Here is a 22,109-nt window from a genome sequence, read left to right on the forward strand (position 1 = left end):
GCAAAGCTCAGCAATGATGCGAAAGGTAATTCACATACAGTATCCACGGGAGGGGAAGAGGCCTGTTCACCGGAGAGACGGCTGAATACCGCAGCGTTATTTGACCCTTAGAATTGAGGTGAAGCGGCGCTATTAGCATAGCGCCGCTTCCCGCTGATATCATTCCGCACGTCACAAGAGGCGATTTGTGCTCGGTAACGGAGAAAATGTTTCTTCAGTCACACAGGTGTTTGACACCACGGCTGAGCGCACAATGTTATCTCCAGTGCAACCGGAAAAAAAAAACCGTCGTCCAGTCACTCCCTCTAGTGCAGCATCCCCGCACCCACCCGGCATGCACAAAGTCACCCAGTCACCCACACATTGAAGAGAGGCAGCTGCCAGAGCATTAGTGTCCAAACATTCCGTTGAGAGACAGACATAAACAAGCATGACAGTTGGTTTTAGGGACGCAAGGAATGCTGATTGACAGTGCTCTGTCGGCCGGATTAGAGACGTTCATTTCGTCCTGAACTCAATTATATTTTACAAAGGCTGACATCCCCAGTTAATTGCAGCCTTTCCACATGAGGGAATTATTTGCAGTTCTCAATTCCCCGGCCATGTGTATTCTGTTCCGCATGTACAGGCTTCATCTAATGTGTGGAAATATTGCAAATTAGATCAGTCAAAAAAAAGAAAAAAGGGGGAAAAAGAAAATGAAAAGTAAAAAAAAAAAGAATAAAATAAAAAAAAGAAGGAAGTGTCGAGAGAGGCAGAAAGGAGTGAAATACTGGTACAACTTCAAGAGAGAAGCGTCTGGGTGAGTAGACTGCCTCCGTCTCTCAAGTGAGTCTGGATCTTAGCTCAGAGACAGCTTAGTTCAGAGACAGATCCAGAGCGACAGCATTGTGATGATTGACACAGCGATGAAGAGGAGAAGAGGAGAGGAAGAAAGGAGAAAAAGGTTGTGCGGCGCCACCGGCTCCATCGTAATGAAAATGTGAATCTTGCCCATGGAAGGATGTGACAAGAGACCCAGGCTGGGCTTGTGCTAAGGAGGCAATACCAGGGAGGTAATGTCAAGGAAGCCCACAGGCCCATGCACAGGAACGTGTGCTCATGAAGTGCTTACACATTTGAGTGTGTGTGTGTGTACATGTATGTGATTGGGGGGGGGGGTTGGTATGGGAATTAAATAAAAGACTTGGGCCACATAGCCTGGATTACCTAGCCGTTTTCTAAATCACCGTGACTCCTCTTTCGAGACATGGTTGACATGTGTCACAGCACACAGTCAGATTATCGGGCCTCTAATCCACCTCTGAGGCCGATTTGGTGGGTGAAAGGGCTGCGGATGATCTGCCACACCAACAATAATCCAGCACCTAGCATTTCCACGGTGGGAAGGAGGGGGCACACGTTGCTGCTCTCTTTACTGTCACTGTTGCTGTATGTTGGAGGCGCCATGCGGCTTTGGATTAGGTTTGTTGCACTATAGCTGACATGTGGACAGACAGCTGTCAAGCAAGATGTGCTAAACCAGAGCGTTGTACAGGCCCGTATCTCTCTGCTACCCTTGGGCTGTCCCTGATCGGCGGGCAGCTAATCCCGTATCATTGTTTTTCGTGGTTATGTTTGTTACAATGGGTATCCGTGACATCACTGGTGTTGACACGGGCTCACCAGCAAACAACGCCAGTGATTATCTTTGTCTGGGAGATACTGTGTGAAAAACACTCCCAGATGGGAGCAGGCCGCTGCCAATGAGATACCAGAGCAAATAGGTTGACAGAAAATATTGACTGATAATAATCTCATCAAACAGATGAATTGGAGGTTCTCGTTTCTCAATTTTGTTTTTCAACATTAAACATCTCCTCTGTTATGCTGGACCAGTAGGAATACTATGTAATATGACATTCTGCATCCATCCTGGCAAATGCAGCGTGATAAACATGCATGAAAAAAAAATAGATTCACATTGTGCTACAGATAAACAATGATGCATTATACATTTGATGGTGGTGCCGGTCTGTGTGCTATGACTCACTCGCTGAGTGCGTTTGGGTGGTGTTGCTCCTTTCAGGGAAACTTGACACTGCCCTCTCATTCGGTCATTGTGACCCGACCGAGAGGCAAGTCCTGATTAGACTACGGCTTTTCAGATTTCCAGAAGGCCTTTCCAGTTTTTAAGCTGATATCAGCAAGACATGTATCAGTATTATGTTTTCAGTAGATTATTGGAGTTAAAAGTATATTGAAAAGGCCTTGGTAAGAAAAATATCTTGAACTTCCTCCAACTTGATCGGAGTCAGAAGGACAGCAGGACAGGTCAGGACCAGATCAGCAGCAATCCAAGTGACTTCCTGCCACTGCAAGGCTCTCCACTTATTAAGACAGGCCAATCACTCCTTGTGCCAATGTCAGGTCTACTAAAGACATAGAGTGTAGCTTCTCTCTCTCACCTTAGAGGAGGAGAGTAGCTGGCCAGAGTGGCAGAGGGCCAACACTGGTTCAACCAACCGCCCATTAGCAGGAGTGAACCAGTGAAACACAACCTCAGCAGATCTATGACTCACTACCGGGCAAAACCCGCTGCTTATTAAGCTCGAGCAGTGTCAGGTTAGTCTCCAGTGCTGTTGCCATAATGATGTAAACAATTCATACTGGTATAATTCTGCAAGACGGAATTATTTTGCAAGTCATTGTTTTGTCATTGTTTTGAGTGTGGGTGTTGCTCTGCATCTGGGATATATAGGGAAGTCATTAACTGAGCAGAGCCAGTTTCCAATCACTGTAAAAGTAATGGTGAAATTGCTGGAAATTACATAAAACTAATGTCTATAAAATCCACGCAGCAGCACTTATATCCGCTCCAGATGTTGGTCAGAGCTCATATGGTTGCCAGATATTGAACAGCGACTAGTTCTTCATGCGTACGACTGTTCGCGGCAGAGAGAAACTGAAAAAAGAACTACTTGATATCTCAGGCACTTACACCATAGTGTGGCCTCAGTGGTTATCACAATATATGAATGATGGAGAGACAATCATCATGATGGAGTGGCTCAGCTCGGTGTGTAGGGAATATGTAATGTGTTCTCTATGTGTCCAGGCCGAGCTGTTCAAACACTATCTTTATGGTTGGACGTGTCCCGGGAGACATGCGATGCAGAGGTTAGACACAGAGACACAGATTGAAGACTAGCCACCTCTCTCTGCTACAGGGCCTGGCCACCAACCTCACAGAAGTTTTTAATAGCACACTAAAATGCAGCGTAAAGACTAAATTGCTGCCCTCAATGGGCAACAGATGATGGAATTAAAGAGATTTAGAGCTGTGGGGGGAAATGGGCCGTGCATGTTTGATGTGGGCCTGGGAACGAGGGAAGAGAGGAAAGAGGGCAGCAGAGCAAACCGATGCAGCATCTGGCCCTTGTAGGGACAACGCAGCTCTCTGGGAAGTCTCTACGGAGCAAGAAAGGGGCTGACTGATCGGCCTTTCTAACACCCACTTTGTGCACAGACTGGCACTCAGCTAGTAGTAACACCTGCTGCACCCATATGGCGCTACAATATCACCCATCAGCTGAACAAAACGAGAACATGTGAGACGTAAAAAAAAATAAAAAGCCCTACCTACCCCTACTCCAGGTAACCATAGCAACCCCTCACCTGTCGTCTCCCTCGACAGGAATAGGCAGACAGCCAGGTCAGAGTGACATCTTCTCCAACACGCAAACACACACGCGCTGCACAGTCCCACGTACTCTCTTATTCCCACCGGCACATACACACATATTCACACATATTCAATATATATAGGATTTATCAATCCGCCTTTTCTCACACCCTCCCTTGATTGTACTGTCATTACACTGTCACAGCTGCACACACAGACACGAACAATAACACATTTTAGCTTCACTACTCCGGACTCCGGAAGCTGGCAAAATGCCTTTCACAGCCCACCAAAATGGCAACAGTTACCCTGACCTGGCATATTGTGAGCCCTAGTGTAAACGTGGCCCAGTATAAAGAGCTGGTGGGCTGCTGCAGCTAGGCTCTCTATTCACTCGAGACAAAACCTGGATCTGTGGCATGACCTCGCTGGCTGGACGTATGAATAGAGCCAGCAATCCGGCGACGACAGAGCCTGTTAACTCTTATACTGCGAGGCTTTGCCTCGCTGTATACAACATAGATGGAGAGGGAGGTGCTGGTGGGTAGTACCAGAGAGAGGGTTGACATAAAAACTGGCACTGATGATGACAGCTCTGCGCTGCGTGTGCACTCATGATAGAGCCATGCGCCACACAAAGAGACTGGGGATTCCAGACGCACGGCTGCAATATACAGGGCGACAAGCAGTCATTGAAAACTCCAGCAAAAACAAAATTACGAACCGCAGCCTCGTCTCTTACAACTCTCCCACACAAACTTCTGCTTTTATCTCATCCCAAGTGAGGAGGGAAGTTAAAAATAATCCAGAGAAGAAAGGGGAGGCTAGCAGACACATTCAAACAAGCTCATGGCGTGAGGGATGAAGCTGAAGCACGGAGGCTGTTGATACGTTTGGATGGGACAGGCGTTGTCCTGGGTGATGAGAGGGGGATGGGCCTCGCCACCTCGGCTCTCATTTTCCCGCCGCTTTCATCTCGCTGCGCACCGCGGACCCAGTTCAAGGCCAGTACTGCCTCTTAATCCCATTAGACCAAACACAATCAATTATCCAGCCAGCCATAAGGATCTGAGAGCATTAAGAGGTTAGCTCAGGAGATTTAAAGCCATTGATGTCGATGACAGGAATGCACCTCTCGCCCTCCTCCCTTCAGCAATCCCTGCTTACCAGAGCGTGAGTGCGTACGTGTGTATGTGTCAGCGCGTGTTCATCAACACGACACCACGGAACCAACTTGAGCCACCATGCATTGCTTGCGGATCTTTAATCATGTCCCTGCCAGTCCTGGCAAATTACTGCCTTGTGATGGTAATCGATAAAGCGATAAACGCAACCAGGGACTGCAGCTGCTGGAGCGAGGAAATGCCGCTGTGTGGCCACTGGTGGAGTTCTCATAATCATAATCATAATCTGTTTCCCTCTTGCCAAGAGTACAGGGGGGTAAAACAGTAGAAAAGAAAGACTTCTTTCCGAGAACGATGCACGCTGGTACACGGTATTCGCAGAGAGAGATGGAGGCGTTGTGGAGGCACAGGTGCAGTGATATCAGTCCATCAGTGATATCAGGCAAATATAATCATATTGTAATCTGGACACTCCCCCTCCCACCCCTGCCGGTCCATAAACTCCATGCCCCTCTGCTGCTCCATTCAGCGCTTGATCTCAAACTCTCGCTCCCTCCCCTTTATCTTCCCCATAGACTCCGCTCCTTCACCCTCTCTTCACTAACTTGTTCCTTCTCAGGCGAGAAAATTAAATATGATCATTCCTCTTCAAAGGCACCACTATTAGCCACATAATGAATATTCAGTTAATGTAGCAGAGAGACGAGATTGCGTGTTGAGTTTCAGAAACATGTGACAGCGAGAAATAAAAAGGTGGAACCCTCAAACTGATTTTCAACGGCCTTACAGCGCAACTTCAAAAACAACAAATGAACGTGCACTGTTATATCATTTTCCAAGTACTTCATAGCCAAAATAACACAAAACATGAATTATTACAAATACCTTTTTGACATGAATGAGCAGTCCTGTGATATTTAACGATATGATTGTAGATCTATCTATCCATCATTTATGCTTCATTCATTTTTCCAGTGATGAATCATTGATTATAGGGCTATTATGAAATGCTTCCTCAAATCTCATGTCCCTGATGCGACCTCCGCTGGAAAATCATTTGGCTAAGGCATGAAAGGCGCTGGAGCACACTTGTGGCTCTAACTTTAACTCCACTATAAGGACTTGTCAGTCTGCGTTCCAGATGCAGCTGCCAAGCACCTTCTCCACTGGGATTCAAATGTGTTTCCTCATGCAGACACGATAGCCACTTTCCAATTTCAACTTCATCTTAAACCACCAATTTCTGCTGCCATGGCAGTGATTGAAATATGAAACCCTGCATATATACAGGCCATTACAGGCGAATACAAGGCCCCAGCTGCTGTCAGTCTGCTCGGGGATATGAGGTGAGAAGAAACAACAGTCGCGACAAATTTCTATCTATTTATTATTCAATAACGTTGAATTGGCCTCTGACCCCCCCTGCAGCAACTCAAGCCAAACTACCCTCAGAAGAAAATGGCAGCCTTGCTGAATCAGGAGGAAATCAAACAGAATCCCTGGGGCTCAGTGGTATGAGAGCTCAAAACCGGCAGAATATGATGAGTCTCCCCTTAGAGTAAATCCTTTTTTGCTGTTTTTGATTCATGCAAACATAAATCAAAAGCACATTCACTTTCACTTTCTAGGGCAACACCATGAACAGGCATGCCAGCATCGAAATAACAAGTAAATAAATGAGTCATCCCATTAAGTGGAATCTTTATGAGCATCCTAAAAAGTGATGAGCATGTTTCTGAGTTTGCTCCTGCGTCTGCTCTCTCCCTCCTTCCCTCTCTCTCTCTCTCTCTCTCTCTCTCTCTCTCTCTGTCTCCAACCCCACAAACCAACATGTTTTTTCAGGGGCAACATGTCGTGCTTTTATCTGTCTGTCATGCCTTCCCAATTTTCAACAGAACGGTTTGATGGGTAGGTACTTCTAACCTAATTTCAGCTGAAGTGAAACGATTACAAAGTAACAGTTGTTCAAGTGCAAAACAAATGAATTGAGTAGAATAGTACAGAGCACAGACACCAAAACATAGTGGGGGAATAAGAGTGGTTGGGGGCAGCTTTCAAGGTTGTTTCAGCTGTTAATTAGTTCAGTCTGATGGCTTGCATCCATGGCTGCAGTCTAACCCAGTTAAGTCAGGTGCTCAATGAGTTTTCTCTGGATCCTTCAATACTGAGCCGGCGCTCTACGGGAACCTGGCTCAAGGTTAGCACCATGGTGTCAGTCATGCCCAACGTCCGGCCCTCACAGTCTGCCATCCTCCTCAAGTGGCTGCCAGAGAACACTCACCAAGGTTAAGTCTGTCAGAGCCAATGAGCATCCCACTTATCTCAATCAAAGTCCTTCACAAATCTTTGAGGGATTGGTCCTGCCTGTGCTGCAAACTCGAGGAAAAATAAGGGCATTCAGGGGGAAGTGGAAAAGGAAACAGTGGGAAAGCTGTTGCACCTAAATTCAACAGCTTGTCGAACAACATCTCGGATTATTAAGCCGCAACCAATTCAACAAAAATCCTCAATTGATCAATTCAAATTGTTGCCGACCGAGGGCAACAGATGAACACATTGGCATGTTATTGTTTGCATATCTCTCATCTGTGTTAAAGAAAGAACACACTCAGTGATACTAACGTTCTCTGATGGCCGTGGGGTGTGATGACTTTTTATTTTTTTTGTTGTAGGTCAGGGCTTTAGATGTTGATAAACACAAAAAAAATTACATCTTTACAGGCTGCACATGTGATTGATTACTCACTGATCTTTTTTGTTTCTCGTCAAGAAGAAGAAACGTTTCACCCTGGGTATTTCTGCAACTGATTTCAAACAGCAACTAGAACTGGAACATCATGTTCCTCCTTGTGAATTAGATACAAAACAAATGCCTTTCAGTTAACACTGGTTGATTAATAATGGCCATGTAAGGTAATGACAGTGTTTAAATGTCGAACAACAAACACAAAGAGATAAGCTGACATGTATTCGTGTCCCCTAAGTGAGTCTGAAAGTAATGAATTGTGCGTTAATGACAGTAAATTACCGCTACACTTTGTTTCCACAGGAAACAGTCTATAAATTGGTTGGCAGGCAATGTAAATGTGTTGTTTGTGCGGCATAAATCACCAACTAACAATATGACACCTGTGGATTTTCAAAAGTAAGAGAAATCCTCTTTCAAGCCGCCCGCCCTCCCCACCGCTCGATATTTCACGCATAATGAAAAATGATCTATCGCCGTGACATCATGTATAAATGGCACAATTAGTTATGATGAAATTGGGGTAACTATTAATTCAGGGACATACAGTGAGGTAGACGCCGGCTTTGATACATCAGATAGTTTGTGTCCAGTGAGTAAATAGTACCAAGAGGTGACAAGATCGTCATTCTTAAATGCTGGAGCATTTTTTGAATGTCATCATGCTACGGCATTTGTTTGTGTGTGTGTGTGTGTGTGTGTGTGGGTGGGGTTGTTTGTCTGATCCCTCTATCTCCAGGGGCAGCGGTTCCCTCTCTCATCAACCATGCTCAGCCAATGTGACTGTCACTCCCAATCTGCACTGAGAGGGGAGCCCGTGCCTATTTTTATCAATGTATTCATATTCATTAGCCCTGAGTGTCATTTATAGCAGCAGTTCTTTAATGCGGTGCGTAACCATCAGAGGCTGGAGGAGCCTGCCTCCTCTCATCGCACAAATTAATAACACAGAAAATCACTGCAAAGGTGCCTACTGTCAAACAACAATAGCTCCTGATTTCCATCAACTGCGCGCACCTCCACATGACGCACAAAAAAAAAAAACACTCATCAGTGGTCTCTCCCATTGGGGAATCTCGAGAAAAATGCCATTGTACAATCCTTTGAAATATGAAATCATGAATTTAAGTGAGAATTAATTACAACCCTTTTTTCCCCGTTGACCCACCCGCAGTATTCTGCCTCAGAACATCTCGGTGGCAGCCGGTTAATTGTGCAGAATAACTGGTGTGAACGTCGTCAGCTAATGAGAGCAATTAGACATCAGGCTCACACGAGATTTCACTTCAGCCGCTCACTCAAAGACAGCACACTTTGCCTTGATTGGCTTGTATGTGTCACACATAGAGCACACGGGAAATGAATTCCACAGTCAACCAGAGCACAAGAGTCCAGTCGCGTCCCTTTGACGGATACTCAGTGACATCCACTTTTGTTTTACAAACACTGCCACGACTGCACATCTTGATTTGTACGTATCGTCTTTATAGGATCGTTAAGACCCATCGCGTGTGAATGTTTCTCTCCGTACTGGACAGCCACTTTCTCATGCACCATTTTGGGCACTATGCCTTCTAAAGTAATGGTAATGGGAGTGGGCTGCTTTTTCACAGCCCTCTTTGCAATGTTTTTTTCATGGCCATTGTTTCTGCTCCACCCCACTTTAAATCAAGAGCACAATGCACAATGCCCCCCCCCCCTCTCCCCCGACTACTTCACTCTGGACAACATTAATAAAACAAGCTTTCAATGATGCAGAGTACAACGCCACATTGGGCCCTGAGCAGTGGTGTGATTAAAGCTTTTAAACACCGCCACCCTTTGAGTTTGCATATGTCAGCTCTGCGGCATCGTGGGTTACATGTCGTCTCTGTCGTTTACCTCGTCTCTTTTTCTCCTCCTCCCTATTCCTTACTAATGTAGTGGGGGCAAGTAAAGTGCTTGGTCCACTTTAACATATACAGCTACAGCAGGAGCTCCGACAGTAAAATGGGAGTGGGGTCCACAGAGGGAGATGCAAGTGGAAAGGCAGCTGCTGTGCTGTAGTGATTGCGTCTATTGTACAGCTGTGCTTCTTCCTATCTTTGCGAAAAACCATACAAACCCAGTAAAGCAACTTCATCCACTCTGTTCCTCACGAGCATGTCAAAGACACTGGCAGACCGGCACGCACACGCACTCAAAGAACCCATTTTTGATTGGTACCGGTAATTTCTTCTCACAATTCCTCCCTGTTATCGAATGACGGCGACCCCTCGAGTACAAAAATGGAAATAAAGCTTTTTAATTGAATTTCATGAAATTAAACATCGGCCAGAGCGACTTCATTAAACTGATATAATCCCACTGACTCTCCCACTTCTGCTTCGTCCACAGGCAGAGAACATGTCCGGCATTGCTGCAATAAGAGAGATGTGCTCAAACATTTCCTTTCACAGAACAAGGAAATGACTCTTTCAAAGACCCCGACTTGCAATTGAAAATAGCAATTTGTGAAAGCTTTGAGGACAATGACACAGACATTTAGCCCAAGGCCTCTGCAACAGCAACACAAGTCAGAGCAGCTGCAGGCATCATATAGAATCTGCTGACAAACAGCACGCGCAAACCCTGTAATGCTCTTGCTTAAGTCAGGCATCACAAATCAGTTTTGAGCCATCATATGCACGTCACATGTGATGCAGATCCGATTTGGCTTTACTCTCTTGGGCGAAGCTCTGTGTCAGCCTAGAGTGTGTTCACATGTCCGCTCCAGTGTGGCGACAGGGGGCCCGGCGTTGTCAGAAGTCTTCCTGCTGCGGTACAGTGCATGTCCCCAACAGGGCACGTGTCTTTAGGTACGACTCTATGGCTCTGAGACAAGAGGAGACAGTGACCGAAGCATTTGGGACACGGCAGTCCCCCGCAGAATCAAGCAGGCCGTGTCTCAAGCCCCAGTGACAGTAAAACTCACTCAGATCACAAAAGGCGGCACTGATTGCGTCTGACAAGCATCCTCTTCCCTCAGATACAATGTCTTTGTTTTGTGTGGATTACTTGTGTGTAGGCATTTGTACTTTTGTGTACCCTGTGTGTGTGTGTGTGTGTGTGTGTCTGTGTTAGAGCGGGGGTGTTTTTCTCCACCCAGCCTACTTCTCTTTTAAAAATTGAAACGGTGACCTTCTTCGACATATTGCCTGTCCGTGACAGTATATGTAGGAGCTAAAAAGTCTCATTCCGAATTAGACAATTGGACTCAGGGGATGATAACCAGAGATGTGTCGTATCCAACAGGCCGCGCACACCACTGAAATGCAGGGGTGAATCTATATAAAAAGGCTGGCAGTAGGAGAAGGGGAAGGGTTACTGTTTGGGCTCAAACTGGGCACACTAATCCCTTTGATCCCCCCATTTTACTGTCAGCTGTTTCCTAGCTACCGTCGGATCTGCACAGAATTTAGGATTTGTGCTACTGTACACCACAGCAATCTCTACCCCACTGATGCAGCGCTCTCCTTTCTTTCCTCCATCAATACCCCCCCGCCCCCCCACTCCCTCCCCCTCCTCCTCCCCCTCCACCTATTGCCTCCTCATAACGTCCGTAGCGATGTTCATTTCTCTTTCTGCTCCTCCTTTCTCCATCCCGTCACTGCAGTCACTGGCAGTGACTGCGACATGGCATGGAGACAGGTTCAATTGGAAAGTATTTTTTTGCACAGAGGGCCACCAGAGCATGACGCTTCACGGTGAAAAAAAGAAAGAAAAGAAGCTGATCCTGATTTCGTCTATTCACACGAGACACCATGGCTGTGCCCCACTTTCATTAGTTATGCTGAAAACAGCATTCAAATACGGCTTTGGTCTTTTGAGAAATCTCCATTTCGCGATAATGAAACAATCCGTGCACGTGTGTGCAGAGGCATGTGTTCGAAGGAAAAATTGTGTTTGGGTATTAGCGTACATAAACACGTTTGCTGTGTGCATGTTTGTGCAACTGCTAACATGCATCAACGCAATAAAGGCACTTTTATTGGATTCTGCTTTCAAGCTGCCTGTGAAATTAAAATAAATATGCAGCTGTATCTGCACAGGATCTCTTTCTTCCTTGTCAGTATTTATTGCTTTCAGAGGTGCAATGCCCCACAGACTTCCAGTTTAACCTCTGAGGAGCGCTCCCAAACTGATCCTCAATCATGCCGGGCAGATACACATGACAGACTCGTTTTGCGTATTGGCAGATGCATGCTTCATTGTCAAACACTGGCTCTCCATGGAAGAGTGAATACAACAGGTTTCTTAATTTGCGGATTTCAGAAGGAGCCGCTGCGCCGTATTGATTTGCGTCTGTGCTGCACACCTACGTCATTCGTATCACTCAAGCAGTCAAGCTCTCTGACCATCCCCGTTTCCCTGGAGCCTTTGTTCATTTTGTATGTTCGATTAAGTACTTTAAATCCCACCAGTCAATTAATTCCTGAGCACATAAATAACAATGGAGTGATTCAGGACATTAACTGCAGAAAGAAATGTAGTCAGATATGTCATAACATAATAAAAGAAAATGTAATTGTAGAAATACCCTCATACTTTTTGACAGCGTAAAAAACACATTTATCACAGAAATCATCCGTTTTTTAGGTCTGTAAATATCTCTCTACATACAATGTGCCCTAGGCTTCCTTCCATACAGTGTTGGACAAAGGCTTTGTCTGGGCTTTGACTTGAATCCTGCCATATGGTTTCAGTCTCGCACCTGAAGCACTTTCACGGCTTGTGCTGAGAGGCCAAGGAAAGGGAATCCAGATGCGACGTGAGCCACAGAAGAAGAAGCCTGCAGTGCCGCTGTCAGCTCCCATCACCATCACAATTCTCAACTGACACTCTATTGATGTTAGAGGCAAGGACAGTGATCAGAGACCTAGGTGTACATTAAAGTATTGCCATACTCCAATGACAACCAGCTCTACTCAATGCCATGCGTACCAGACGGGAATTCCTTATCAGCAAACACACAAGTGCGGCTGTATGAGATTGTAGGGAGGCATTTCTTGAGATGTATCTCTCTGTATGCCTTTGAGTGAACCGTGCTTTAACATCCACACTGACATCCCCTGGTGTCTCTGTTGCAAGCCATTTGTTTACAGTGAAGGCGGAGTTCTGTCAAAATGTGAGAGGAGAGGGGAGGGCCTGATGTTAAGCTCTGCCGTATCTTTTGGAAAGGCGTCGGGTAACGTGATATCAAGCATGATATGGAATCCCACGTGGCCAAGAACAGGACAATGGGGAATGAGAGTCGGCTCTGGTCCTAATCAATACTGAGCAAACGGCATTGAGATGTAGCTCGAGGAATTTTGCCAAGGCCCCCTAGCGGGAATCGTAGGCCTGCTGCCAAGCACAGCCTGAGCAGCAAACTCAGCCCTGCAGATGGAGGGCATGGAGGCTCCTTCTCTCCAGATGAGACCCTGGCCGTGGATAGGAAGTGTATGCGGTGAACTGAAATAGTTTCTCCGTTCAACAAGCCCTGCTTAACGCGCTGACCCCCGACTCCACCTCCCTGCACGGGGAATGGCACGTATACAATGCTTTCTTCAAACAAGCAAGGTAAAAGTTATCAGTATCAGCTGGAAAATGCAGCTTTGACAGTCAGACAAGCAGGTAGCGAAGAAGACATGTTTCTATTCCTATCTTCCCCAGTTCCAGATGTTGTGGGGCTTGTTGTTCATCTAACTCGGTTGTACCTCCTTTTCCATGTTTCTGTATTGAGTTAGACAGCAGTATTGGCGTGCCTACCTCTGTCATCACTCGCTGCGTGGAAACTTGCTGGTGGTGGCTGGGAAACATAACAAAGTGTTGTGACTGGCTTGGTTTGAGGTCAGCAGAAGAGTGGAGCAGAATATCAAGATGTGAAGGACTCATTCATGTGAATGTACAAAGAAAATGGATTTGGTACCACCAGTTGTTATCACTAGGAGACCCCCCTCCCCCCCTCCTCCCCCTCCCACTCCCCCCCCCCCCCCCCCAGTTTCTCCTTGATTTCTCTGTCTATGCCTCTTTTGCCATTTTATTCACAACACCAGAATACACTCATCAGTCCCCAAGAGGGCCACGCTGAATGAGAGCAGCGATTCAGTGTGCACATTATGCCATAAAATGCATTGTTTCTCACCAGTTTTTCTTTGAGTTGCATTTTGTGTTGTTTAAATGTTTACATGGAACAGCTTGGGGGCATCGAGACAGACGTATGGTCCAAGAAAACTGCCTCGGTACAATCCCGCTATTCCCTGGATGAAAGTAATGACACCATTTTGAGGGCTTTTTCAAAATCCCTCCCTAGAATGATGCTTTGATGAAGCAGCATGCACAACATCTTTGCTCCCTTGTCAAAATGATATCCGACAAATGAAACGAATAGCGCCGCTTTAAATCCCCCTCCCTATCCACGGTCATTTCCTTTCAATTGCTGTCCCAGCTCAGGGCCTGTTGTGAGACATTTCTTTTTCTTCTTGATAGTTGAAGAGGGGCCTCCTGGTCCTGTGTCAGATTGATTCGACGTTAAGCCAGGAGAATTAATAAGTGAAGAATTTGTCTCTTCCCCCTTTGTGGGGCTTCTCCGTTCAGTCTCACACAGTAAACAAGGAGACATGGACACAAAACCACTCCCAGCTATGTGATTAAAATGTGTCCAGACCCAGGTTTACTCTTCTTTAGCCAATAACATCCTCAACACAAACTCACATCATAGTGATAGGTATTCAACAATACCACAGCAAAACTAAACTTCTGCACCTTTCGGCCCTAATATGGCAGCATGACAGACTCATGGTGGGAGATCGGACTCTTTGCCCCATGCAAATAGCCGTTACCATAACCCTTTAGGCAAATGGCAATTACTGGGCAAGGGACGAATGCCAAAACCCTGTGGTACAAGTCAATTTGATTACATTTCCATTATGAACTATAAACACATAGTTTTGCTGCGCGACTGAGCCAATTAAAGGCCTCCTGAAGCTAGAAAACGTTGACAGCGCAGCAGCTCTATTGTTCTTCAACAATAACGCTGATTGTGATCATTTGTTCCCCTTAAACAGGTTAGAGGCACTTGTTTTTTCTTTCTTTTATGAAACATTAGCATTATTATTGTTGTTATTATTTCTAAAACAAGGTATCAGGCTTTTTCTTTTTTTAATTAATTTCGAATGTTGCTGCCAGTGAGCAAGTTGCCAGTTTTTTCCTCATTCAGCTGTGATATGTTCCATGTTGGTGAATAAAGCATCCTGTGACAACATGAATAAACATGTGTAGACAGCATTTGGCAGCCAGAGAAAAGCCAGCCAACCGGCCAGACACGGGAGGCAAGGCGCTGAAGACACACAAGATGCCCGATTTGGAAGCCAGGCTGCCACAACGTTTCACCTGAGGCTGTGCAAGCCACCAACTGGTCTTTCTGGGCGTGATCCTTGTTGCGACGAAAACAAGCATTTCGTCCAGCAGACATCTGTTAGCTCTCTGGAGAAGTAAACATGTTTGATTAACTACGTTTCACCAAACAAGGGGGATGTGTGTCATCATTATGTACTGTGTGTAATTATGGGATATGGTAGCTGAGACGTTACAGCGCTGCCACATCACTGTGCCCCATACAGGACTTGTGATGTAATCAAAGCGCTTTAAGTTCAGGAAAACAATGATTTCCTCACATCAGGATTCAGTATGAAGTCTAAAATCAGATGCCTGAGGCCAATGTTGCATCAATGTGAGTATGGAGGTCTACTTTTGTGGAGCTACATGCATAACAGATTAATCTCTCCGTTATTTGTGATGGTGTGTTTTACGTGTGGGCGCAGATGATCGGGCTTTGGATCAGTCTTTGTTGGAACTAGGAGATGCCTTTGATTCTATTAAAACTGTATTATATTTTTCTTGATGGAGTTGTGTAATCTTGTACACATTGATTTTTCTATCTTTCAGTCGATGTGTTTGCGTGTGTGTGTGTGTGTGTGTGTGTGTGTGGTGGTGTGTCACTGATGTAGATGAATTATGATCTGGTGCAGGGAGTTTTAATCACACAAGGATTCAGAGTGTTTTAAACAAATGCTTTTTTTGTAAGCACTGTGGATTATCATAAGATTTAAAGATTTGGAAATGCCTGACAGCTGTCAAGCTGCATAATAACGTACGTCCAAAAAATTATAGCAGCTGCCGGTTGGCAGAATGTCAATGCTGCTATCTAGATTAAAGCTCAATAGACAGGAACATGCAGTAAGTGCCAGGAAGTGCACACGCACACAACACGATGCACATAGAGAAACAGTCACTCACAAGACACGAGTAGATTTCAGCAGTAGAGGCTTTGAGGAGAGGTGAGAAGATACAGAGACTGCAAAGAAAGACAAAACCTCACATCTATTTACTTGCTATTTCGACGAGGGGGACCAAATGAGTTTTAAAATGACATGCTGAGAGCAGCCTGTGGCAGAAGAAAGCTACCCCCGTGGTCTCTATCAGGTATCCCCCTTGTACGCTGGAGCAGCCAGCAGTATTAAACGCAGCAGGAGTCTCAGTAGGTACCTGTTGAAAAACAAGTACACGCTACCTTCGGTTCCCAGGGGCCTCGTCTGCCTGTACATCGCCTAATTTATGACATCCTCAGAGGTCCTCCCCTGCTCAGGGAATGACTACAGCCTCTCTAACTAAATGCACAGGCACAGCCGCACTGCCAGTCATTTGCAAACACAGGATGCCCCGTGAGGATGAGATCGGCTTCCCACTTTGGATGAACAAGACCTCTCTGGCGAATGAAGCAAACTGCGTCTTCACTTGAAGCACCTAAAGCAGTGATTGTGCACCATAGAGGAGGTCCTTCTCAATTGAAAGAGCAGGCAGACAGAGGAGCGAATCTCTCACCAATGCTAATGCACAGCCGGCAACATTCAAGGGGCCTGAATAGAATAGCAGGAAGAGAAAGAGGTCTGTTCGGGGAGGAAAGGTAAAACCCTGTGAAGTAGCCTTGAAGCGCTCAACAGATCCTCGCAGACGGCATGTTAGCTTGAGAAAAGGATGGTAATAACAGCTCGAGGAACTGTGCCCTGCATAATAAGAGACGCCTGAGACTCTCTTAAGATAAGGCTGGGAGCACTTCAGAGCAATGCGACCTGTTCAAAGACAAACAAGCAAAGGATTATGCTGCTTTTAGCACTTTGGTGCACTGAGCATTGTGATTATAAGATGGGGAGTGCATAGAAAAGCCACCTCTCATATGAGTCAACTTCTACAACTGGAATGCCTCAAGGATCTGTACGTTTGTCTCAAGGACCTGTAGGTCAAACATGCATCTTCCTGTTGCGGTTCTGCATTGGCCCTCTGTAATAAAAACCATGACCGTGTGGTTGGAATTCTAAGCATAAGGTTAAATGCCATTTACTGTGATTATCTGACAAGGCTGCCGATGTAATTCACAGCCCAGTAAGCCTACACAATGTACTTTTCCCTCTGTCAACTCACCGTTAGGTCTTGTGGTCTTGCAGTTGTGCTTTTCCAATATCTGAAATATGGAGGATGGGGGAATTTGCTCTGGCTGCTTTTTCTCTCCATCTACCATCTAGTATATCTCATTACCTTCTCACCGGTCAAGAAGCACATGTCGGCCACTGACAGATGGCAAGTGACAAGACGTACCAATTTCACAGTAATTGTATGATTCGTGGAGATCGTGTTCACACCTTGATCCTCATACCTCTGACTGTGGATGTGAGTGAAACCTACATGTTGAGATTCATTCTCCTCTATTACTTTCACCTGCAAGTGAGAGTGCAAAAATGGACATTATAGGCAAATGTAACACAGCCTTCATATCATGCCCTATGTTCCTTGCTCATATTCCTTCTAATGACTGACTCTGCTACAATATTAAGGTGGCCTCGAGGCAAAAGGGGCTGCAAGCAGTGAAATGATATGTTTTGAGGTTCCTCAGCCAGAGCCACTGGTCTTTTTACAGATTCAATTTTTTTAATGTTGTAAAACAGTAAAACCGATAATGTGAAAATGCAATTAGTAGATTTAAAATCAGAACATTTTAATTCAAGGAACATTATGCATTAAATTGATTATTGGGTGCATTTTAAATTGCTCAAAATGACAAATCATTGAGGCTCATTTCAACCAACCAATATTTGCCACTTGATATTAGTGGCCAGCTCTGCAGAGGCAGGCTGTGCTTTTTTTGTGTGTGTGTGTGTGTGTGAGTTTATGGAGCATGCAAGTAGCCTTAGTGGTTATGATGTTAATGGGGAATGGGGAAAAGGACAGCTTATTCACGTTGTTGTCTGAGGAAACCAATTTAACAATTGACTCATTTCATCTCATTTAGAGTGTGTCAGGCATTGGTCTATGACTGGTCTAAATCTGGTTATGTGACCAGATCTGTTAAAGCAAAGATGTATCATGTTTGTAACTGTTTGTGTTTGCTTAACCTTATTGGACACGATACATTTCTACCACGTACTTTCTTTCTCGTGCGCAAACACGGTATAGCTACACTATGTGGACAAGACACTCAGAGTTGTGTATCTTACCTTGAGCCCGAGCGCTGAGGATACAAGTCGCCGACAGCAGAATCCAACAGGAGACCCGCACCTGTCCGAGCTGTCCGTTCCGTCCAGCTGTAACCATGGTCCGCGGCGCCACCGTCGAGCCACCGGTGCGCCTTTCTCGTCTCCGCGCTGGGGACATTGTTGCTCGGTGGCCCCACACACACGCGCACACACACACACACTCCCGGGAAGAGTCCTGGCTATCTGGCTGGTCCTGCGAGTCGGACTGCTCCTCACTGTGTGATGCGGGTGAGCGACTGGGGGCTTGTGGAGAGAGCGCGCTCCGTCAGAGAACACCGGGCATGCAGACAGACACGCGGTAGTATGAAAAGCCTGTGGACAAGTCCCGCATGAGCAAGGCGGAGTCAGTCCAATTGAATTTGCTCGGCTGTCAAGTGTGCGAGACAGAATATTGACATCATTTCCTCACTGCTCCGAATAACCTCTGAATGCATCGCGGAGAGATAAGTGAAATAACAAATAAAGAATACAAAACGAGACGGTGTAAATCCACTGCTTTTGCTCAAATTTCAAAGTGTCATATGTCAGTCCTCTAAAATAAAAAAGACCAGTTATTTGTAAATAGTTCTATAAATACCTTCCCAGTGCAGCTGTCTTTGAGCAAGGCACATACGCCAGCAGCTCCATTGCATTACTCAATGACAGTGCAATGTAGGTTGGTCCTAAGTGTGTGTGCGCGCGTGTGTGTGCGTCCTGTTTAAAAGTGTAAATATACTCCACCTTCCGAGAGAGGTTAAAACGGTTTTCTTTCGCTGAAAAACTACCTCTGTTGTGCCATTTTGTCGCGTGGCCACCAACTATACATGCGACCTTTTTTTTCACAGTTTTTTTCTTCTGAAATTAATTGACCATTACAAAGACCTAGCAGTGCGCGCAGGATCCAACCAATGCGAGGGCAAGTGCTCTGTACGCTATTGCCACCACGCGGCGGAAAGTGGAAGGATATATCTACTTGGACAGATGTGATTGATTGTTGACACATTACAACTGAATGCCTGGGTTTCAAAAACTACCTGATGACAACTAAATCTTTCCAAATAGCCGTTTTGGGATGTTTCACCTGCCAAGGATGAAGCATTAACTGTGTCACAGACCAGCCCCGTTCTGCAAAATTTGCTATACGCATTGGCCTCGTTGGCACTGGCTCTGTGGTGTGGTTAAAAAGTAGCACAGCCAAACCATTAGACAGGCTTTCTATCACCAAACAAAGGAAGAAAGGCGAGTTCGAGCACACAGAGCCGGTGGGCACATCTGAAAACAGAAGACAGTAAACAGGGCTGTGATATCAGCTCTGTAGTCCTTGCTCCTTTTGAGCTCACTGAAGAATGCATGCGGGGCAGGAAAAGGTAGCAGCTCTCATAATATTTCAGCCTTAAAAAAAACATACCCCTATGTGTGCTGTTAGTTTTTCACCGAACAGGGAACACCCAAGCTACTGTGCCATGAGCTACAGCCTGCAGCAGCTTCTCAAAGAGCCTGGTTACAGTGTAAACAGACGTGGTACTCTCTGTCTGTGTATAGTCCCACAATGAATCTGTTCCCAGGTCCTTTGCTCGACAAATCACCTACTCTCCTTTGTCCCCACGTCTCATGAAGTCTCATTTCCACCAGGAGCTCGTTTGGTGTCATCCACTGCTCCCTCCCTTTATTTCCTCTCCTCCCCCCTGATAATGATGTGCTGATTATGAGGCTCTTCGGCCAGCAGATTGCTCTCCAGTCTCATTCGCATGCAGTGGAAAATTGCTGCTGTCTTGAAGCCCCCACCCTGCTGTGCATATCAGGCAGGTTGACATTAGCAAGCTGCTGGGAACAGAGCTCAGCCACGAGGGCAGGTGCTCTGTCTCCGTCTCGCGAACTGTTCTGCAGAAGAGGAAACAGAGGCTGGGTGAGGCTACAAACCACGCTGGGGGGGGGGGCACCGGCTGGTGTCAAACAATATGGCATTGTGTAGCTGACAGTTATACCAGCTACTTTTACTTGCCAAGTGAGACCCCAGTGGATCTCTACACAGATTATAAAAACCAAACTCATTTTCTCAGCTTCCAACATCACAACTGCTCCATTCGTCGACATAAAGGCAGCATTTCCAGAGATGTGTTGTGATTTGTTTCATCAAAGTGCCTCGTCTTCATATTTTTTACTTGTCTAAATGACAAGTGAAAGTGTTGAGGGATACGAAGTTATATCAATAATGTCATTTTTCAAAAGGTACCGCAGGAGTCCTTGATGGACTAAATGATTCGACTCCGGGACAACATTGATTCAGTGACATTGACAAACAAAAAAGAGGATGTGTAATTCTTTCAAATGGAAATCTTTGATTTCATTTTCAAACCTTGGGCAGCCTTGGACAAGTCTTTTACACAAGTCTCCCGCTTAGCAGGTCACTTTTTCTTGTCTCTTAAAAAGCACAAAAAAAGTCAACGTGTTTCAAAAATTCATCTTCAATCAAGTGTCATTTTCTGTCTCGAAGGCTGAATATAAGATACAAATGACTTGTTAAGGCAGATGCTCTTTGCAATGTGACATTCACTTAAATGGCACTAATAGAACGTGCCAATCTTCTCTTAGAGGCATATAATTATTTGAGTCATCTGATTCTTATTTCAACCATTTAACATCAGCATCTTTTGGATGTTCAAACCAGTTAGTTGTTTCTCACAGACAGCCTGCCTGGCAGGTTACTGGAGTTCGCCGTCAGCGGTACTGTGATGATAATGCACTCGCATGTGGCATCACAGCTAAATAAATACTCATGTTGGTCTGGGAGATGGCGAATGCACCGCGCTTCAAAAGCTGTTCTCTCTCCATCAGCTCTCCTGATTTGAAATGGCTTGATTGAAATGAGCTTCATTTGAGAGCATGGCCGTGCTGCCTCACTTATGCATGCATGCATGATAATGCAGACGCAAACTAAGTGGCTATGAAATTCCAGTCTCTGCCGATCACATCTGTGGGTATACCAAGTTACTGTGGTCTATTTATTTTAAACAGGAAAACAGTTCAGATATACTCACTTCAGCTTGATTCTTCATTCTTCATTCTCTGTAGATGCTGCTAACATTCGTCACACATGTTGCTGCTGCTGATTTTCCAATGCGGATGTGCTTTTCTCAGAAAAAAACGTGTTCCCCAATAAGTGTCGGCACACACACACTCACACACACACAGATATATATATATATATATATATACACACACACACACAGAACATATAATGCACAATGTCGCTGCATCTAGACATCTCATCTGTAGTATCTCACAAAGAAAATCTGATTTCTCTGCAGTAACAGATCATCTCGTAGCTCTTTCCTTCAGACAGTAAACTCCAACTGCAAATTATAACATGAAAAATACAACCAAGCTGCTGCTTCGCGATGCATAGCTGAGTCTCAGCAAAGACATCAGAGGGTAATATCCCATGTCTCCCCACAAGGACACCTATATATTTGCATCGTCGTGGTGCATCTTCTTGCCTGAGCGGCTGAGATACTTTTAGGATCTCACTGTAACAACTTAAAATTAATGATTTTATAACAATAGTACATTGACTCTACAGCATCTACAGCACATGCAACACCTGTAGTCAAGTTATCAGAGTGCATGTGGTCATTAACCAAGGGACAACTCACTTAGGAATATTGCCTTGAATCACTGGCATAATTGGTCTCCTCGAGTCTCACTTTGATGTAAATAACATGAGCAATTTTCCAGTAATTTTGCATTGATCTTCCACTGCAGAATTCTGCCCCAAGAAGCAGCTGGGAATTGAACGTCTTAAACTGGAGATGTGAAGGGTGCATTTCATTCACGTTGTCAGAGAAACTTCGCTGCCTGAAAGATGCAACATTATTGGGATTGATTCTGTGCCCTGCCACAGGCAATTTCTGTCCACGATACATCGGCAGGAACGAGCACGTGAACTGGTATGCACACACGTGGACACGCTTTGCACTTGATGGCCAATGCTGACTCAAACTGTTACA

At 45.4% G+C, this 22,109-nt stretch overlaps 1 protein-coding gene across 1 annotated transcript in view; it reads right to left on the minus strand.

The window, feature by feature from the left end:
• The window catches only part of LOC306786465 (protein sidekick-2-like), a gene marked incomplete at both ends in the record, with an annotated part of 75,322 nt that extends 57,081 nt beyond the window's left edge, over positions 1 to 18,241 (minus strand). Inside the window, one exon of the mRNA XM_079281242.1 lies at positions 18,085 to 18,241. Within this exon, the coding sequence (XP_079137368.1) occupies positions 18,085 to 18,241 (157 nt within the window). The remainder of the gene's footprint in view (positions 1 to 18,084) is intronic.
• Between the last annotated feature and the right edge of the window lie 3,868 nt (positions 18,242 to 22,109).

This window comes from Melanostigma gelatinosum (assembly GCF_949748355.1).
Source record: "Melanostigma gelatinosum genome assembly, chromosome: 13".
NCBI classification, from domain to species: domain Eukaryota; kingdom Metazoa; phylum Chordata; class Actinopteri; order Perciformes; family Zoarcidae; genus Melanostigma; species Melanostigma gelatinosum.